This window comes from Natator depressus, chromosome 10 (assembly GCF_965152275.1).
Source record: "Natator depressus isolate rNatDep1 chromosome 10, rNatDep2.hap1, whole genome shotgun sequence".
NCBI classification, from domain to species: domain Eukaryota; kingdom Metazoa; phylum Chordata; order Testudines; family Cheloniidae; genus Natator; species Natator depressus.
In genome coordinates, this window is record NC_134243.1 from 55,098,159 (window position 1) to 55,116,781 (window position 18,623).

Below are 18,623 nucleotides of genomic sequence, written 5' to 3' on the forward strand. Positions count from 1 at the left end.
CTACCGTGGTAAGTCGACCTATGCTACGCAACTCCAGCTACGTGAATAACGTAGCTGGTATTGATGTACCTTAGGTCCAGTTACCAAGGGGAGCCGACAGGAGAAAAATCTCCTGTCGACTTACCTTACTCTTCTCATCAGGGGTAGAGTACAGGGATCGACTGGAGAGCGATCTGCAGTCGATTTGGCGGGTCTTTATTAGACCCACTAAATTGACTGCCGGTGGATCGATTTCAGAGCGTCAATCCCTGCCATAGTGTAGACCTGCCCTAAGTTTTAAGTATTGGTATGCTGGTCAATCACACTATGTCCCTGAAGCTACTGAGCAGGACTGCCTACTTCCATTCAGATGAAATAAAGCAACAAAATTAAATGTTCTTTTGTTTAGTGCCAGTTGAAACAATGGAAAACCACCGGACTAAACCGCATGCAAACCTGCTCAGTGAATGTGCCATGAAGTCTGAGGACTATGTACACACTACATCTTAAATCAGTAGAAGTTATGTCATTCAAGGGTGCGACTAAGCCGCCACCCCCCGAGCGACGTAAATTACACCAACCTAAGTGCCAATGTGGACAGCGCTATGCCAGCAGGAGAGTTTCTCAAGCTGACATAACTACCGCCGCTTTCTGGGGCTGAAGTAATAAAGTCAAGCTCTCCCCCATTAGAGCATCTGCACTAGCCATGCTACAGCGGCACAGCTGCATTGGTGGAGAGTGTAGTATAGCCATAGACTAAGGGGAATGTGTATGAAAAGCAGCAAAAACACTACAGAAGCACAAAGTCGCACATCTACACAGCAACTAGATACCTGCGGCAGGCCTGTGCCAGCTGACTCAGGCTTGCACTGTTCCATTGCTGTGTAGACTTCCAGGCTCAGGCTGGAGCCGGAGCTCTGGAATCCTCCCACCTCACAGAGTCCGGAGCCCAAGCCTGGAAGTCTAGACAGCAACGAAACAGCCCTGCAGGCCAAGCCCGACAAGCACAAGTCAGCTTTCACAGGCCAGCCATGGGTGTCTAGCTGTTGTGTAGACATACCTTAAGAGACTACCAGAGAAATACTTATAGCATGACCCTGAGGGAAAAAAAGCTAGACTGCTGGCTTTAAAGAGGTTTGAGACAGTAACAAAGAAACTGTCTCCAGCTGTTCGATTCCTTCTGTGTTCAGGTAAACAGAACTTTATGTACAAAAGAAAGGATATACATAAATAGGACTGCAAAAAAGGAAATGCCTGACTCCATCATAAATTTTTCCTAACAGAAGTAACTGTGAATTCTGGCTAACCATGTAGGTCAAAAGGGATAACAGTATAACTGAACATTTCTCAGAAGAACATTGAAGTCTCCAATACAATGCTCCCTACTGCTGTTTTGTTGGAGTTGATACAATCCCACCCAAGACAATACATCTATTTATAATGGATTAGTAATCAGAGAATCCTGTTAGAGATTATCAAAAAGAATTGGAAAAATAAATACTATTATAACATAAAAATTAATATTTAAATTTTTAATACCTATGATTTGTTCAATGTTTTGAAGTGATTAAATAGACCATAATGCATGGAGTCTGGAAAGCACTCTTAAAAAATCATTACTGAAGGCTCCATTAACTTATGGATTTGCTGACTGTGTGCCCAGTCCCACAGACACTGGGCCAATTCCTCACCCCAAGTATATAAAGGGGCTAGAGCGGAAGTAGAATAGACAGTTCACCATAATGCTGGCTTAAGCAGTTAGCTGAGGATTCCCTTGGAATGGAACACAGAGCTGACACCCCCTACACTAGTAGTTGTGATGAGGGCATGGTGGGGTGTGTGGCCATGAAACTGTTATTCTCCAAGGGTCACCAGCGCTCATAACAGTCCCTCAGGGGTTACTTCAGGGAAGAACAACTTAAGAGTACGTAAAGCCACCATTTTCCCCATCTTCGCAGAATCTGTGCCAAGCTGGACCTAAGAATCCTATGTACAACAGGCATACTCACACTACCAAATGCTATGGGCAATAGCGTTTGCAGAATCTGCCCCTAAAATGGCACTGCAGTGTAAGCTATCATAGAAAAAAAGAATGGCTAAATTTAAAAATTTCTCTTTCAGACATGGAGTTCAAATATGCTCTATGGAATCCGGAAATTTAGATAAAACACCCTCATGGCTTTTTCCTTATCAAAATTGACATATTGTGTAACCAATGGAGAGCAGATCCACTCAAGTCATTACTAATTTACTATCCCTGAAAAAACATGGTTACAGAGGGCGTAGTATAGATACAACAAAAATGAATCCATAATTACCATGACTGAAGGAAAAATGTTAAGGGGACCCAAATGGGTAACACCTTATTTAATCTTGGGGCAGTTGGCTGTGTAAGTTACACAGTATCAAACATTTTCTAAACTTGTAAGTAAGCATGATAGCCCATAAATAGCCCTAGATCCACACTTAAAACCAAACACAGTGCCAGCAAAACCAAGGTAGGACGACTATATAGAGCAGTGTGTAATGGTGCATAAGGTTTTACTGTCCTCCATATTATGTTTGTAACCCACTAGATCCCAGGTTTGTTAACATTCTGGATACACTACCAAGCTTATATTTTTTTCTTGGGCTCTTGAGGAGGTGATAAAGTGTGGAAGGGATTAATGTATTTGTTTGTGTGTGTGATTATAAGAACTGTGATTATAAGAACCACAACAGGTTGACATAAGCAGTTGCATCTGAGAGTCCTTCATTATTTTGATGAATTGAACTTTTGGATAAGTGCCCTGAAATGGGGATAAGCATTTATTATCTTCATTTTATAATTCTAAATAAATAAAACCACAATGTATGCCATACACGTCACAGTATAAAAAGTGTTTCACCAGTACAGCTTGCTCTTTTTTTCTTTTTTTGGGGGGGAGGGGGGCTCAGAGCCATATACCGTAACATTTTGGGTACAAAAATACATTTTCAGTATCAGAATGGACATGTTCAATCTTACAACAACTTGGTATTTCATCTGTTTGATTCAATAAGATTTCAAGATATCACTTTTAAGATTTGTACAGGCAACAACATTTGATGTTCATTAACATAATATACAAACAGAGTTAACAGAATTGACATGCTCTCAGTACAATACTCTTCCAGTACAATATTTGCCTAAAGAACATTTTTGGAAGTGAGATTACTTGTATTTTTATGCAGCAGCTTTCCTGACACAAAGATGTTCTAATCAGCAATTAGAACAAATATCTTACTGAGTTTATTTTCCTTCTATAAAAGTAAAACCAACTTAGTCACAGCCCTAGTTTTAGACTTTGTTAGTACTACCATAATCTTTTTCCTGCATATTGAACAGGAAACACACTGCAGTGTACACTCTCTAACAACAATATACAGAATGTGGATCATTTCCAATCACATGACTTATGGCTCTTTGTTGTGCCTTTAAATAATTTTGCTTCACAGCACAATTGTTACTGAAAATGCAGCTGAACTTTTATCAGAATACTACAGTTGCCAAAAGTATACTAGACAGAAGACAAACAGTTGGAGACTTGTGGTTTTTAATAAGAACTTTAAAAGGTAACTTACCAAAAGGTTTTTACTTCAACTTAAAAGGTTGAAAAAGTAACAAAAGTTTTCAACGCACGTTAAAAGGACATCATCAAATGTGAAATCTGTTTTTCTTTATAGTCAAAAGGCGTTTAAAATAGGACTGTGTATGACAGACATTCCCAAGTCCCCGACAGTTTTTGTGATTTTTACAAATCTATTTTCTACATATGTCTCTCCCCCTTGTTTGTCTGTAAGGTTCTTTACATATTGCAACAACAGAGGATTCTTCTGACACTACAGGAAGTGCTCTCTCAAATCCACAAGTAAAATGGAAAAAGCCTATAGAAATTTCTGCGCCTCACTCCAATCTTTCACTTACATTTACTAATATTCGGTGGTATTTGTAACATTAGCTAAAGAATTCATACAAGAATTTATTGTAAGTTGATAGTACCCTTTAAAGGCTTCCATGCAAGTTTCCAAGAGGAAACAAATATATGGGTGTTTGGAAGTCAGGTTTTGGAATGGAACAGTGACTTATATTTACCGTTTCAGAGTAGCAGCCATGTTAGTCTGTATCCGTAAAAAGAAAATTTGTTAGTCTCTAAGGTGCCACAAGTACTCCTTTTCTTTTTATATTTACAGTGAGTGCGATGTCATCCCCTCAGGCAGAGAAACCAGAAAGTGTGCAGCTCAGATTCCTCAGGATCATCTAAAAAGGGTAATGATTATTGCAAATTTTGTTAAACACAGCACTAATTCCATTTTAAGCAGCTCTTTTGGGGGGGCTGGGGAGGGAAGGATATTAAATATGGGCTTAAAGGGTAGAAAGTAAAACATACTGGAAATCAAATTATTACAGCAGACTCAGTTACCACCCTGTGTTTTTACACACAGGGGCTTGTTCTCATCAATTTGTTCTTGGAAAATACCCTTTCTTGTGAAACTCAGGGGGGGGACGGGGGGGGGACACAGCACATATGAAATTAGCAGTGATGAAAGATGCCAGCTTGAAAGTCCTCTATTTAACTACCATAAAGGTATATCAAAGGCAACAGCATCATAACTTTAGTGGCAGCCACAGAACTGAGACTATTTAATGCCAGCAGTGTTGGTTGTTTTCATGATGAGTATACTCACCCAATAAGAACTGAATGGATATCAAAAGTATTTCTCATAAGCCAAACAACAGCTATCAGAAATTTTGTTCACTACCAGCTTGGGCTGGATTTGAACTTGCAACCTAAAGGTAAAAAGCTTAACATGTCATCACCATAACCTGAGTTCTCATTAGTATTAAAGTCACAAAAGCATATCAGAAGAGATTAGGCTACCTACATTTTGCAATCAAATTCACCATAAGATTAGACTGTAATGGAGAAAATGGCGAGGAAAATTAGAGAGAATCTACAGTATACTAATAGGTAAAGCAAGAAATTTCACTGTTCAAGAGTTGAAATATCAGAATGTATGTTCTTAACCTAACGTGAAAAAGAAGAGTTAGAGAACCAAATCTGAGCAATTTAACAAAGGACCATCCAACACAGGGCAAACTAACATAAAATGAACAATAATCAAAACTCCTAGAAGTATGCTACCTAAGACATTATATATGTGGTCAAAACTTTTTTTAAAGGAAATATTAGTCAGTATGCCAAATAAATATTGAGTTACGCTGAAAAATATTCAACAGATTAGAGCGTGCTAAACAAAGCTTTTCTAACTGCTTACAAAAACTTGGAAAAATTACAGCTGTTATTCTTACTACACTCTGGTCCAAATGTGAGAAATTAAGTATCCTTTCTTTACCACTGATAAAAGTCTAAATTTGAAACTGGGATATGAAAGGCATTAGTCCTCCAAAGATCTAACATTTCTGAAATACTTAAAGCTAAATTTGTCTTCCTTATGTCTCCAACTATGGATTAGAGAAGTGGCATGGGGCATAGGTCACCACACAAAGATCAGTCTGGGGGCTAATCACTTAAGCAGGAATACCAGCATGCTATGAGTGTTAACAGTTTTATACAGAAATTCAAGTGAGCTGTAAATATTCATTCTCCCACCGACATTAGAAAGCCACAACTTCTGTGATAAAGAAAAAATAAAGGTAAAGTTAAAAGTAAATTATACAAGATTTCTTGAATGTGTCCTTTTGAGAGAGCTATTTTTTATAGCTTACCCTTACAAATTTGAAAATAAAAGTTCTTGAATTGTTGACCTAGAGAAAAAAGCAATTAATATTATATCTTTGTTTAAATCCATTTGTACATGCCATGAATACACACACACGCACGCGCCCATCATCAATTTGGTATAGAACCAAGGCCTGGAAGTTGTTTCAGTTAACTGCTGCTACAGTAAGCAGAGAGAACCTATAGTACAGGTCCACACACAAACTTAGACCAAAATTACTAAATGTTGCAACCAGTTTGACTTAGCAAAAATCAAGTATTTCAGAATAAGTATTCACATACAGACTTTCACCAAAAATAATACAAGGTGTGAACTTAAAACCAATTTCATCATTTTGGTGAAAGTCTGTGTGTGGACCAAGCTTAGTATATATTTTCTTCCATGAACAGTGGCTATTTCCTATCAGTACTATCAAGGCTTAAAACGAAAACAGGAAGAACTCAGGACAACATTCCCTACTACATAACAATGGGTAAAGTTTAAAGTCTAAAGGGACTGGCACTGTCCCTCATCTAATATGCTTGCAAGGTAGCAACTGCACTATTAACTTTCACTGGATATGTTTGTTATCCAGTACAGAAATGGATCTGATACAGAAATCTAAGGCACACTATAATTTTGTTCTTTTGAACTTTTATTCAAGAATTAATTATGTCTTAATTTGGAAGTTTTAACAAAACATTTTCAAAAAGGATTACTAAAAACCAAACAAATATAAAGCACTTATAGTGTAAAGCTACATTAGTGTACATTTTTTTAAAATCTCTTTAAATGCATTTTAAATTACTGCACTTAAGTTTGAAATGTAGTTTTAAATAAAAATGTTGATATAATTTTGTATGTGAACAACAGTCACATTTGGGCATTTTGGGCATTTTGAATAAAATTTAACTAGTCAATAAAATTAAGAAATCCTAATGTATGCAAATTGTATGCAATTAGTCTGGTTAACCATGGTTTACAATTAGTTTGTATCATATTATTATCATCTTCCAGTAATAGGTACTTCTAATGCTCAGATCTTACATAGCAAAGGGCAAACCTTACCACATTAGTGCCTCATCCTGAAGAGGAGCACTACTAGGTGTCAGCAAAAAAAAAAAAAAAAAAAAAACAACAACCACAACACCGAGGAGTACTTGTGGCACCTTAGAGACTAACAAATTTATTTGGGCATAAGCTTTTGTGGGCTAAAACCCACTTTATCGGATGCATGCAGTGGGAAATACAGTAGGAAGATATATATACACAGAGAACATCATGTTCACAAATTTGTTAGCTTCTAAGGTGCCACAAGTACTCCTCGGGTTTTTTTTTGGGTTTTTTTTGTTTTTTTACTACTAGGTGTATGTGCATACAACAAATGACATCAGACCGAAACTGCATAGTTTCGCTTGACAGCAAACATTTCAAACCGAGCAATATTAGTCAACGCATCACAGAACTTATTCGAATAAGACGACGGGCCCAGTCTGGGATCATTTATAGCTAAAGTTAGTTAGCTTTTAAACACTGAAGCACTTTCAAATCAAACCTTTCATTTCACACGTAGGAATAAATACAAACATTCAACAGGTTAACTCCACCTCTTTCCCCCTCAGGAAATGAAGCGATTACACATAGCAGCAGCATTGCTGAGAGAGGTCGAAGTACACACCCCACAACATGCACCTGCACCTTAAACACCTACAGATCAGGTGGAGAAGTTTCTCAAGGGCTAGCACCACCCAAAGTCGTAAGTCAACAGCAACTTCCCCAGCTGATTCAGAGGCGGCGACCGAGAAATCCTGTATTACGGGGCTTTAAATCTAGCTACATCTTTTTTTTTCCCCCTTCACGTCTTGTGTCCCTCCCACCACGGCATCTCCTTTCTAAGCACAAAGACGGCCCAAATACAAAACAAACACCCCAAGCCTCGGACACATTTCCACTCCCCACCCTGCTCAAAGCACATCTGCCCGGCCTCCCCAGGGGCTTCGAATCCCCCTTTTCCCTGCCCCCAAACAGTTGCTTCAACTTTTTTTTTAAACCAGCCACAAGTGTAGCATCTAAAAAAAACCTCGGCAAAGAGCCCGGGCCATAAAACAACAGGGAGGAACTAGGGCGGACCCTCACCTGAGTTAACGACCCCACCGAGCCGTTTCCAAAGGCAACTTCGCTTGCCCTCCCGGTCCTGCAGGGCTCAAACCGTCACCATCACAAAGCGAAGGGGAAACCCCCCAGGCCAGCCTGGTTCTCCCCCTCCTCTGCGCTCTCTCTGAGCGCCAGCCACGCACCCAACAGATGGGAGCCCCTGGGGGAACCCGCAAGAGGCCGGCGCCAATCCTCCCAGTCAGCAGCACCCCACAGGGGAGGGGGACGAGAAGCTTCGTGCTACCTGAGGCTCCCCCACCACAGTGGGGAGGGCACTAACTGTCAGGAGCAAGCAGCTCAAGAAACTCCCCCCCCCGCCCCCGTTCCCGGGGTGAAATGGGCTGAACGCTGGACCCCCCCGCACCGGAGTGGACAACAGCCTCCCACGAGAGGCTGGAGGAGCGTGACACAGGCAGCAGCCAACGGACAGCAACCGACACGGGGCGCTCCTCGCGGGCCGAGGAGCTGGCTTTAGAGCACAAGCACCGCCAAGCCAAGGGCGGGGGTGGGGGGAAGTTGGGAGAAAGGGCGCTGCTCCCCTGGGGTGCTGGGACGAGTCTCTTACCTTGGAAGAAGCAGCCGCAGCTCTGGCAGACATTTTGTTTCCTTCCTTCCCCAGAGTAGTGTGTGTCTCTCTCTAACCACTCCAGCCGGGGAGAGAGAAATTCCCCACCTCCTCCTGCGCCTCACACAGCTGCCCAAATAAACATCGCCCAGAGAGAGGGGGGAGGAGAGAAGGAGGAGGGGGCAGGGAAAGAGAGAGGAGGGGAGAGCGGAGGCAAGTTTGATAAAAGTCCAGCTTCTCAATATTCCTCCTCCGCGGGGGAGGCTGGCGCTCCCCTGGCCAGGAGCTCAGGAGCGGCTCCGTGCTGCGGGGTGGGGGGAGTTAATGCAGCTCCCCAGTAGCTGCCCCTACAATGGCAGGTCCGCTTCCTTTCCCCTTCTCCCAGCAGCAGCTACATGCCTTTCTCGCCAAGCAACCACTGACATGTCTGACTGCTGGGACTGCCCATTCTCCGGCCTGCCTGGAGGGGGGAGCTTGCTTCTCAGTCACGCTTCCCCAGCTCTCCCTCCCCCCAGGCCACATGGCACCGCACAGGAGTGAAACACCAAAGCCCTGACACTGAGCACCCCCTTCCCCAGCTTGTCTCTGGGCAAGAGTCTCGCTGACAGCAGCTCGCAGCCCTTCTCCTCTCCCCATTCTTTCCAGCGCTTTGGTTTGGACTGCAGACGCTGGTGACTGGAGCAAAGAGTTTCCTAGACCACACAAGCCTATCAGGGGCTAGGGGGATGGTTTGAAATGCATGGAACAGAGCAGGGCTGGGATGGAGTTCATTATAGAGAGAATAAAACAGGGCCAACCTAGCACAAAGGAAGAGGATCACCCCCTGCTCTCAGGGGTGGAGTCAGCTTCACAGGAGTTATGGAAACATTCTGGGGAGTTCAAAACAGACCAGGTTAATAGGTCTGTTATTCGGCATCAAGCACCACTAAACTTGCTGTAAGAGTTGGGAAGGAAAAAATATTTATCCAGGCTTAGTTAAAAAAAAAATTGCTGTCGCTTTGTATTATTTCCATTTTCTGTAATTTGTGGTCTGATTTGATTTTTACTATGGAGTTTATTTTACTTTTCAAATACTAGAGAGATGCAAAGATATTACACAGAGCCTTGTACCTAGCAAAGTCATTTCCCTGGGCAAAGTGAGTGCAAAATGGGTTTAAAGCACCTCCAAATCAGTATGGCAGCATTTTACATGCACTTTGCACCCATGTGGCTAGGTGTAGATGACTACACAGGTTCAAGGGAGTAGAGAATCAGTTCACAATATTTTTTCTATTGTATTTTCTCATGGACAGCTTCAAATGGAATCTCAAACTCTTGACCACTTTACCAATCCCTCCAACCTTAAATAATGTCCCTAAAAGCTTAAACAAGGCAAATATTTAATCATTCTTTTAATCTCTCTTTTACATTTACCAAACTTTATGGGCACTGCACTGAAATATATTTTCTTTTGAAAAAAATTTCCAGAAAATAATTTATACAAATTTAGGAGTCGTCAGAATTCAACATGGAGAAACAGGTTCTCAGCTATGCTCAAGTAGCGCTGGGCATAGTTCTGTTGAGGGAGACCATTGTAGCCTTCCCTGATCCTGGGGCAAACTCTGTGCCAGCCTACTCCCTAGCATAGATTAGGGTAGCTACAAGGCTGTTCTACACTATACTGGCTGCTAGTCACCCTCAGGGGCTCTTCTGGCAGTTGGAGATTACTGGGGCGTACGGATGTCCTTGCCGTACTCTTTTTTTTTTTTCTTCTTTTTTTTCTTTTTCCCTCAAGCATCCCCTGTGTTGGAGAGGAGGAATGATCCACTGGCCAGGTCTGTTGACTTTAGAACAGCATTGCACAAGGACAGAAGTGCAAACCTACACTTATGATTTTATTAATTACCTGAAATAACTTTGAGCTTTGCTTTATATTTCTTTTGATACATTTACACTCTGGTTAAGAAGAAAGGTCATGTTTTATAACCACATATTCAATTTACATTGTCTACAAGTACACACAGAGAGGGGCAGGAAGGAAAGGGTGTGATCACAACAGGAAAGAACCGGAAAACTCCACAGTGCGAAAAAGCAGGGGCAGAAACTTAGTATGGGAAAAAAGGAGAGTGGCCCCAAAGAAGGGAAGACAACCCATGAGATTCAGGGAGATGGAAAGAATCAGATAGAAACAGAGATTAAAGAATGAAAAACGGGAATAGGGTGGGAGAAAGAGGGACTCGCGGAGTTAGAGTGAGCAGAGGGCAAGAAGAGAGTTCTGTGGAGGGACAAAGAGACATGAGGTGGATAGCTGAGGAAGAGAACAGAATGGGGAAGAAAAAGAAAAATTACCATAATGAATTCAGATGCTGAAAAACACTGGGGGGAAAGAGAGGCAAATAAACAAAAGAAACTATCAAGCAAAGAGAGAACAGAACAAACAGGAAGATGTAGTCAGTTACTTTTTATTGTTTTATAGAAAACTGGATGCCAAAATTTTACAAATGCATACAGCATATTTTATTGTATTCATCAAGAGACCTAGGGGGCATGATTCTCTAGGACATGCAGGAGAGAGACTGGGTATGGATAAGAGTTGATCTATGTATTCCTGCCATTCTGGGGGAGGAGATAACCAGTTTTGTCCTGATTGCTCATGGGTCTGGGATTTTTTAAGCAAGGTTGGTGCTAGTTATCTAAATATTTCTTTATACAGTGTCTGCTTCTGTCAGTATCTGTTGGGTCTACGGTCCACTTAGTGGTGTTTTAATAGCTGCCCCAATGTTAAGTCATGATAGCACAAGATTCCAGATAAGCACCAGCGGATGCAGAATTTTTTACATAAGCTTTTCGTTTTTAAATGTTATTAAATTTTCCAGAGTGCAGAGAAACTGCTCCTGCCATTTCAAAATATCATTTCCTTGAGAAGAACCTTTGCATTTTCTCACTGCTTTTGGCTTCCTACAGCCTCTCCCTCTTCCTGGCTAGATGTGGGCCAAAGGATTTATATCTAAGTTTGTGGCTTAGCCCCTCTTTAAGTAAAATGAGAAAGATAATTTTAATAGTTACTTTTAAATCAACTAGAGTGCTTTTTAACTTCCCCTTACCAAACACAGTGAGAACATTATGCTTTAAAAAGTTATAACAATAAAAAGATTTTCTGAAAAATGTCCTTTATTTCCCAAAGAGTTTTCAAACTCTTTGGGCAAATAACTATGGCCCCAATCCTCCAACTAGTTCAGCATAAGCAAAGCCTTGCACCCAGAATATTACCAACCCCAAGTGTTCAAAAATCAAGAACTGGGGACTCCAAAAATTGAGATTTACTTAAAAATCATGAGATTTTTGAAAATAATGTAGTTGGAGTTCTTTTTATTTACATTTTGAACCTTTATAGGTCACATTTTCAAGCTCATCTCTGCAACCATGAGGGCTAGAGATTTGCTTTTTACTTTTAATAAAAGCTGAAATTCTGGTATAGTCACATGATTCCAAAGCTGAAAAATACCAAATACATGGGAATACACAACTGGGGGATTTAGCCTCCCCCACAAAATTAATAATTGCATTAATCAATAAATAAAGGAAATACTGAGGTTATTTAGCCCTATCTCCCCCACGTACACTAAAAAAACATTGCTTACACCCCTGAAATGTCATGAGAGTTGGCAATACTGCACGCATGCAGAGCCTTGTTGACTTTAGCAGGAATCTGGGTGCACATAAGAGTTCACTTGAGAGATCTAATTGCAGGATCAGAGTCTTTATTTATGTTCACTTCAGTTAGTAATAATGGGACCTGCTCCCACACTCTTTTCAGAGGTTAAAATCCTGTTGAAGTCAATGGTCTCCTTACTTTGGCTTATTAAGGATTGCAGGACTGGGTTCCATCTTCCTTATTCTTAAAGAAATAAAAAGTATGCAACTATTCTTTTCATAAGTATCTGTTGGCAGATATCTAGAAGTATTTAATTATGCTTTTTATCTTGGGCAAGAGAGTTTAAAAAAACACCTTGTATGATTCAACCAGTAATAATTCTTAAGAAGTTCATGCCAAGATGAATAAAATTTTTATTCATTTAAAGGACACAAACAAACGATCACGTGTGGATTCTTAACTCTAATTTATGGTATGTGCACAGCGTACACTAAGATGACAGGAAGTCTGTTCTGTAATTTCTCATGATTTAACTTTTCTGATTGTTTATGTCAAGAAAGAAAGGAAATTGAAAAACCACAGCGGCTGTACAGATAATTTCCTCTGTGGTTTTTTGGTGTCTGTGGCTCAAAAAGAGAACCATTTTACAAAGGTTTCACACACAAAGGAGTGAAACCTTTGTAAATATATATATATATATTATATATATAATTGTATATTACATTTTTGTGAAAATTGCTAAGATTCAGGATTTTCAGTAATGAAGGAGGAAGGGACAGAGTGGAATACACACTTCAACCACAGGAAAAAGAAGACCATCAGGTACAAAAATTAACAGGCTTCCTCATTAAGAAATTGTAAGGTGGTTAGAGAAATCAGTGGGACCATCCATGTGCTTAAAGTTAGGCATATGCTTAAGAACCTTGCTGAACTGAGTCCTTAGGGAATAAAGATCATGTGTTATTGATGTCTAGTGAGTACTGATTTTTTTAATTCTCTGAGATCAAAGAGCTATACTCATATATTTCCTTTCCCTATTAAAAAAAAAAACTGTACGCAGCTTCAATCTCCACCCCATACACACTGCAGAAGACTTTCAAAATGTTGTGTGTATGAGTAGATGTCACACAGTCTTCCAAGAACCCTCTCTCTCTCTCTCAGTGAACAGAACTACAGGGCCAGGGCAATACTACAAATACACAATGACTAGCAGCAGGGAGGGGGGAGTGTTGACCTGGGAATGTGCCCTGGGGGTGGGAGACCTGAGAGCCTGTCACCTGAGCCTGGAGGGGGAGGGGGAGGTAACACCTCTGCCCAGGAATGTGGACGGAGGCTGCAGCAGGGAACCTGCTGGGTGGGTTTAGTTTCAGTTTGGGGCTGGGTGGAGGAACACAGGGAACCCCAGGGCTGGGGTCTAAGCTCCCTGCTCCCCCAGAAGGACTTGACTGAGGGGCCCTGGGTGTCCCCACAAGCTCTGTTTTGGACTGTGTTCCTGTTGTCCAATAAACCTTCGGTTTTACTGGCTGGCTGAGAGTCTCAGTGAATCCCAGGAAGAGGGGTGCAGGGCCTGGACTCCCCCACACTCCGTGACAACTGGTGGCAGTGGTGGGATCTACTGCACCCCGTGAACGGCGCTTCCTGCAGTAAGTGACTGGGGAACAGTAAAACGAAGGGGGATTGACGGGGACCAGGTGTGCTGAAGATTCAGAGAGAGACGGTTCCAGGGGTCGGTTAACCCCTGGGAGTGTGTGACCAGAGAGAAGGACTTTTGCAGTAACAGGGTCCCCCGGGGGATTGCAGCGAGCGGTCCCAGGGGCGGAGGAGTCTGCAGCTCGACCCTGGCAAAGAGGTGGTGACCTCAAGAAGGACTGGCACGCTAGGGGCTTCTCCTGGAAACCGTGGAAAGCTGCCCGGCCTGCGAGTGGCCAGCCGGGAGATGTACGCTAAACGCCTTAAGAGTGACCTGGTGGAGCTGTGCAGGCAGAGGGGGCTGCGCATCGGGAAGTCCACCAAGGAACAGCTGATTGCCCAGTTGGAGGAGAGGGATCGCTTGGATGACCCGATCCCTGTCCTGGAGGGAAGCCGCCCGGGGGACGCAGCATGGGCCCTGGGGCCTAACCAGGCGGGGAGGGGTCAGACTGCTGCCGAGGACATCCCGAGACCCTTCCTACCTATGCCTGGGGGAGGGGTTGTGGGAAGCCCAGCGAATACCGAGGGCACCCTGACCCCAGCAGCCAGCAGGGGATCCTCCCGGCGGAGCTCCCCGTCCCTGGAGCGGATGCGGCTGGAATGGGAGAGGGAGATGAAAATGAGGGAGCTGGAAGATCATGAAAAACAACGTCAACATGAGGAGAAACAACGTCAACATGAGCAGGAGGAGAAGGAGAAACAACGTCAACATGAGCAGGAGGAGAAGGAGAGGGAGCGTCAGGAGAAGGAGAAACAAAGACAGCATGAACTGGAGCTGGCCAGGCTGAGGAGCAGTGGGGCTCCGGCTGCGGTGAGTGAGGGGGGACCCAAGACTGCAAGGAGCTTTGATAAGTGCTTCCTGGCCCAGCGGAAGGAGGGGGAGGACATAGATAGCTTCCTGATGGCCTTTGAGAATGCCTGCGAGATGCACAGGGTTGACCCTGCAGACAGGCTCCAGTTTCTCACCCCCTTACTGGACCCCAAAGCCGTGGAGGTGTACAGCCGAATGACAGGGGTGGAGGCAGGGGACTATGAACTGTTCAAACAGGCCCTGCTCCGTGAGTTTGGGCTGACCCCCGAGATGTACCGGAGGAGGTTCCGGAGTCAGCGTAAAACACCTGAGGTCACCTACCTACAACTGGTCAACAGGATGCAGGGATATGCCCGCAAGTGGACAGCGGGGGCCCAAGCTAAAGAGGACCTGCTTGACCTGATCGTACTGGAGCAACAGTGCCCGTCTGACCTGAGGCTGTGGCTGGTGGACAAAAAGCTCGAGAACCCGCAGCACGCAGGGCAGCTGGCCGACGAGTTTGTGAACAGTCGGTCAGGGGGTAGCAGGGAGGAGTCCCAAAAGAACAGGCTCCCCCCAATGCAGAGAGAGAGTCACCATGGGGCCTCCCAGCGGGGAAATAGGGAGAACCCCCTCCAAAGGGGAACGCCTGGCATCGGGCCCCTCCGACCCGCTCGAGGGGACCAACGTGACCTGAGCTGCTATCACTGTGGCCAGAGAGGCCACGTACGGACCCAGTGCCCCGGGCTCAGGGACAAACTGAGCAGACCCAACCTACCCAGGGTTAACTGGGTAGGGACTCAGCTGGACGAGGGGCAGACGACCCAGGAAAGGGGGGCTACCAGTTTACCACCTGCTCAGGAGGGGAGAGTACCCCCAGCCAGCTCCACCAGAGGGCCGGATGCTCCGGACTCAGGGTGCTCAGTTTACAGGGTGGGTGCGGGGCTGTCCCTCCGGAGAGAGTGCCTTGTTCCCCTGGAGGTGGATGGGAGGAAGGTCAATGGATACTGGGATACGGGGGCAGAGGTGACGCTGGCCCGGCCCGAGGTGGTGGCCCCAGATCGGGTGGTGCCCAACACCTACCTGACCCTGACGGGGGTGGGCGGGACCCCATTTAAGGTGCCCGTGGCAAGGGTACACCTGAAATGGGGGGCCAAGGAGGGCCCCAAGGATGTGGGGGTACACCACCATTTGCCCACTGAAGTTTTGATGGGGGGAGACCTAGAGGACTGGCCAAGCAACCCCCAGACCGCCCTGGTTGTGACCCGTAGCCAGAGCCAGCGAGGGGCACTGCACCCTGACCTTGGGGAGGGTACCACACCGGAGGCGCAGGACCCTACTCTGGTGGGGAGGGAGCGCCGAGGGGCACGGCTCAGAGAGGCTGAGGCCTCAGACCTGACCACTGAGGGGGAACCGGGCCCCATCCCTTCCCCAACCGCTGAGTTCCAGGCCGAGTTGAGGAAAGATCCCTCCTTGCGGAAGCTCAGGGACGTGGCCGACCTCAGTGTAGGACGGACCATGAGGAGAGGCTGCCAGGAGAGGTTCATGTGGGAGAAGGGGTTCCTGTACCGAGAATGGGCTCCCCCAGGGGAAGGGGAGTCCTGTGGGATCAGGAGGCAGCTGGTGGTCCCCCAGAAGTATCGCCGCAAGCTCCTGTACCTGGCCCATGACATCCCCCTCGCAGGGCACCAGGGAATCTGGCGCACCCGGCAGAGGTTGCTACAGAACTTTTACTGGCCCGGGGTCTTTACCACCGTCCGGCAGTATTGCCGATCCTGTGACCCCTGTCAGAGGGTGGGGAAGGCCCGGGACAAGGGGAAAGCGGCTTTGAGACCTTTGCCCATCATAGAGGAGCCTTTCCAGAAGGTGGCCATGGACATCGTAGGGCCTCTCAGCAGGACGACCCGGTCGGGGAAGAAATACATTCTGGTGGTGGTAGATTTCGCCACCCGCTACCCCGAGGCAGTGCCCTTAGCTTCCATTGAAGCAGACACCGTGGCAGATGCGCTCCTGACCATTTTCAGCCGAGTGGGGTTCCCCAGGGAAGTCTTGACAGACCAAGGCTCCAACTTCATGTCGGCCCTGCTCCGGTGCTTGTGGGAGAAATGTGGGGTCCGGCACAACTGGGCCTCAGCGTATCACCCCCAGTCCAATGGGCTGGTGGAGAGGTTTAATGGGACACTAAAGATGATGCTGAAAACCTTTATGAGCCAGCACCCGCAGGATTGGGACAAGTACTTACCTCACCTGCTGTTCGCGTACAGAGAGGTGCCCCAGGAGTCTACCGGATTTTCGCCTTTCGAACTGTTATATGGAAGGAGGGTGAGGGGCCCCCTGGACCTGATGAGAGACGAGTGGGAGGGGAAGGCCACTCCCGATAGAGAGTCAGTGGTGGAGTATGTCCTGATCTTCCGAGAGAGACTGGCTGAACTCATGGGCCTGGCCAGGGAGAATCTGGCCAGAGCCCAGAGGAAGCAGAAGGTCTGGTATGACCGCACGGCACGGGCCCGGGCCTACGCCACCGGGGATCAGGTGATGGTTCTCATCCCCGTGAGAAAGAACAAACTACAGGCCGCCTGGGAGGGCCCTTTCAAGGTCGTCAAGCAGCTCAATGAGGTAAACTATGTGGTGGAGCTGTCGAACCGGGCGCACCACCGCCGGGTGTACCATGTGAATATGTTGAAGCCATATTATGCCAGGGGGAATGTGGTGTTGGCCGTGTGTGGACAGTGGGAGGAGCAGGGAGATGACCCTTTAGTAGATCTGTTCCCTGGGACCAGAGCTGGTTCCCCCCTGGAAACAATTCCCCTCTCGGATCAGCTAACCCCTGCCCAGCAAGCTGAGGTCAGGGGGGTACTGCATCCGTACCGACAGCTGTTTTCCAACCAGCCTGGACGCACTAATCTGACTGTCCACCGGGTGCAGACGGGGTCGCACCCGCCGATAAGATGCTCCCCCTTCCGAGTCACGGGGAAAACTGCTCAGGACCTGGAAAGAGAGGTCCGGGACATGCTGGCTTTGGGGGTGATCCAGCCATCGGCCAGCCCTTGGGCCTCGCCGGTGGTGCTGGTCCCCAAAAAGGATGGGTCGGTCCGGTTCTGTGTGGACTATCGGAAGCTCAATGCCATCACTGTATCTGATGCCTACCCCATGCCCAGGCCGGACGAGCTCCTAGACAAGCTGGGAGGAGCTCGGTACCTTACCACCATGGACCTTACAAAGGGCTACTGGCAAGTGCCGCTGGATGCAGATGCCCGGCTGAAATCGGCCTTTATCACCCTACTGGGGCTCTATGAGTTCCTGACCCTGCCTTTCGGCCTCAAGGGAGCGCCGGCCACCTTCCAGCGCCTGGTGGACCAGCTCCTGAGGGGGATGGAGAGTTTTGCCGTGGCGTATATTGATGACATCTGTGTCTTTAGCCAGACCTGGGAGGACCATGTGTCCCAGGTTAGACAAGTGCTGGACGGACTCCAGGGGGCTGGGCTGACTGTAAAAGCGGAGAAGTGCAAGGTGGGGATGGCTGAAGTATTTTACCTGGGCCATCGGGTGGGGAGCAGCCGCCTAAAGCCAGAACCGGCCAAGGTGGAGGTGATCAGAGACTGGCCCGCTCCCCACACCAAAAAGCAGGTCCAAGCCTTTATTGGGATGGCAGGATACTACCGAAGATTTGTGCCCCACTTTAGCGCCATAGCCACCCCCATCACTGAGCTATGCAAGAAGGGGAAGCCAGACAAGGTGGTCTGGACCGAGCAGTGCCAGGAGGCTTTCCGGGCGCTGAAGGAGGCTCTGGTCAGTGGCCCAGTTCTGGCAAACCCAGACTTTGACAAGCCCTTTGTGGTGTTCACCGACGCCTCCGACACGGGACTGGGGGCGGTGTTAATGCAGGAGGATGAAAAGGGGGAGAGACACCCCATCGTGTATCTGAGCAAGAAGTTGCTACCCCGGGAGCAACACTACGCGGCCATCGAGAAGGAGTGCCTGGCCATGGTGTGGGCCCTCAAGAAACTAGAGCCCTATCTCTTCGGGCGACACTTCACCGTCTACACCGACCACTCTCCCCTGACCTGGCT

General features: G+C 46.3%; 1 protein-coding gene across 11 annotated transcripts in view; it reads right to left on the reverse strand.

Annotated features, from left to right (window-relative positions):
- Positions 1-18,623, reverse strand: part of TJP1 (tight junction protein 1) — a 314,091-nt gene that overhangs the window by 147,789 nt on the left and 147,679 nt on the right. Inside the window, exon 1 of one of the 11 annotated variants that reach the window (XM_074966211.1) lies at positions 8,441-8,851. The exons of the other annotated variants lie outside the window; for them this stretch is intronic. Within the exon in view, the coding sequence (XP_074822312.1) occupies positions 8,441-8,473 (33 nt within the window). The 5' untranslated portion in view covers positions 8,474-8,851. Of the gene's footprint in view, positions 1-8,440; positions 8,852-18,623 lie in introns of those variants that run through there. 11 annotated transcript variants of the gene reach the window in all.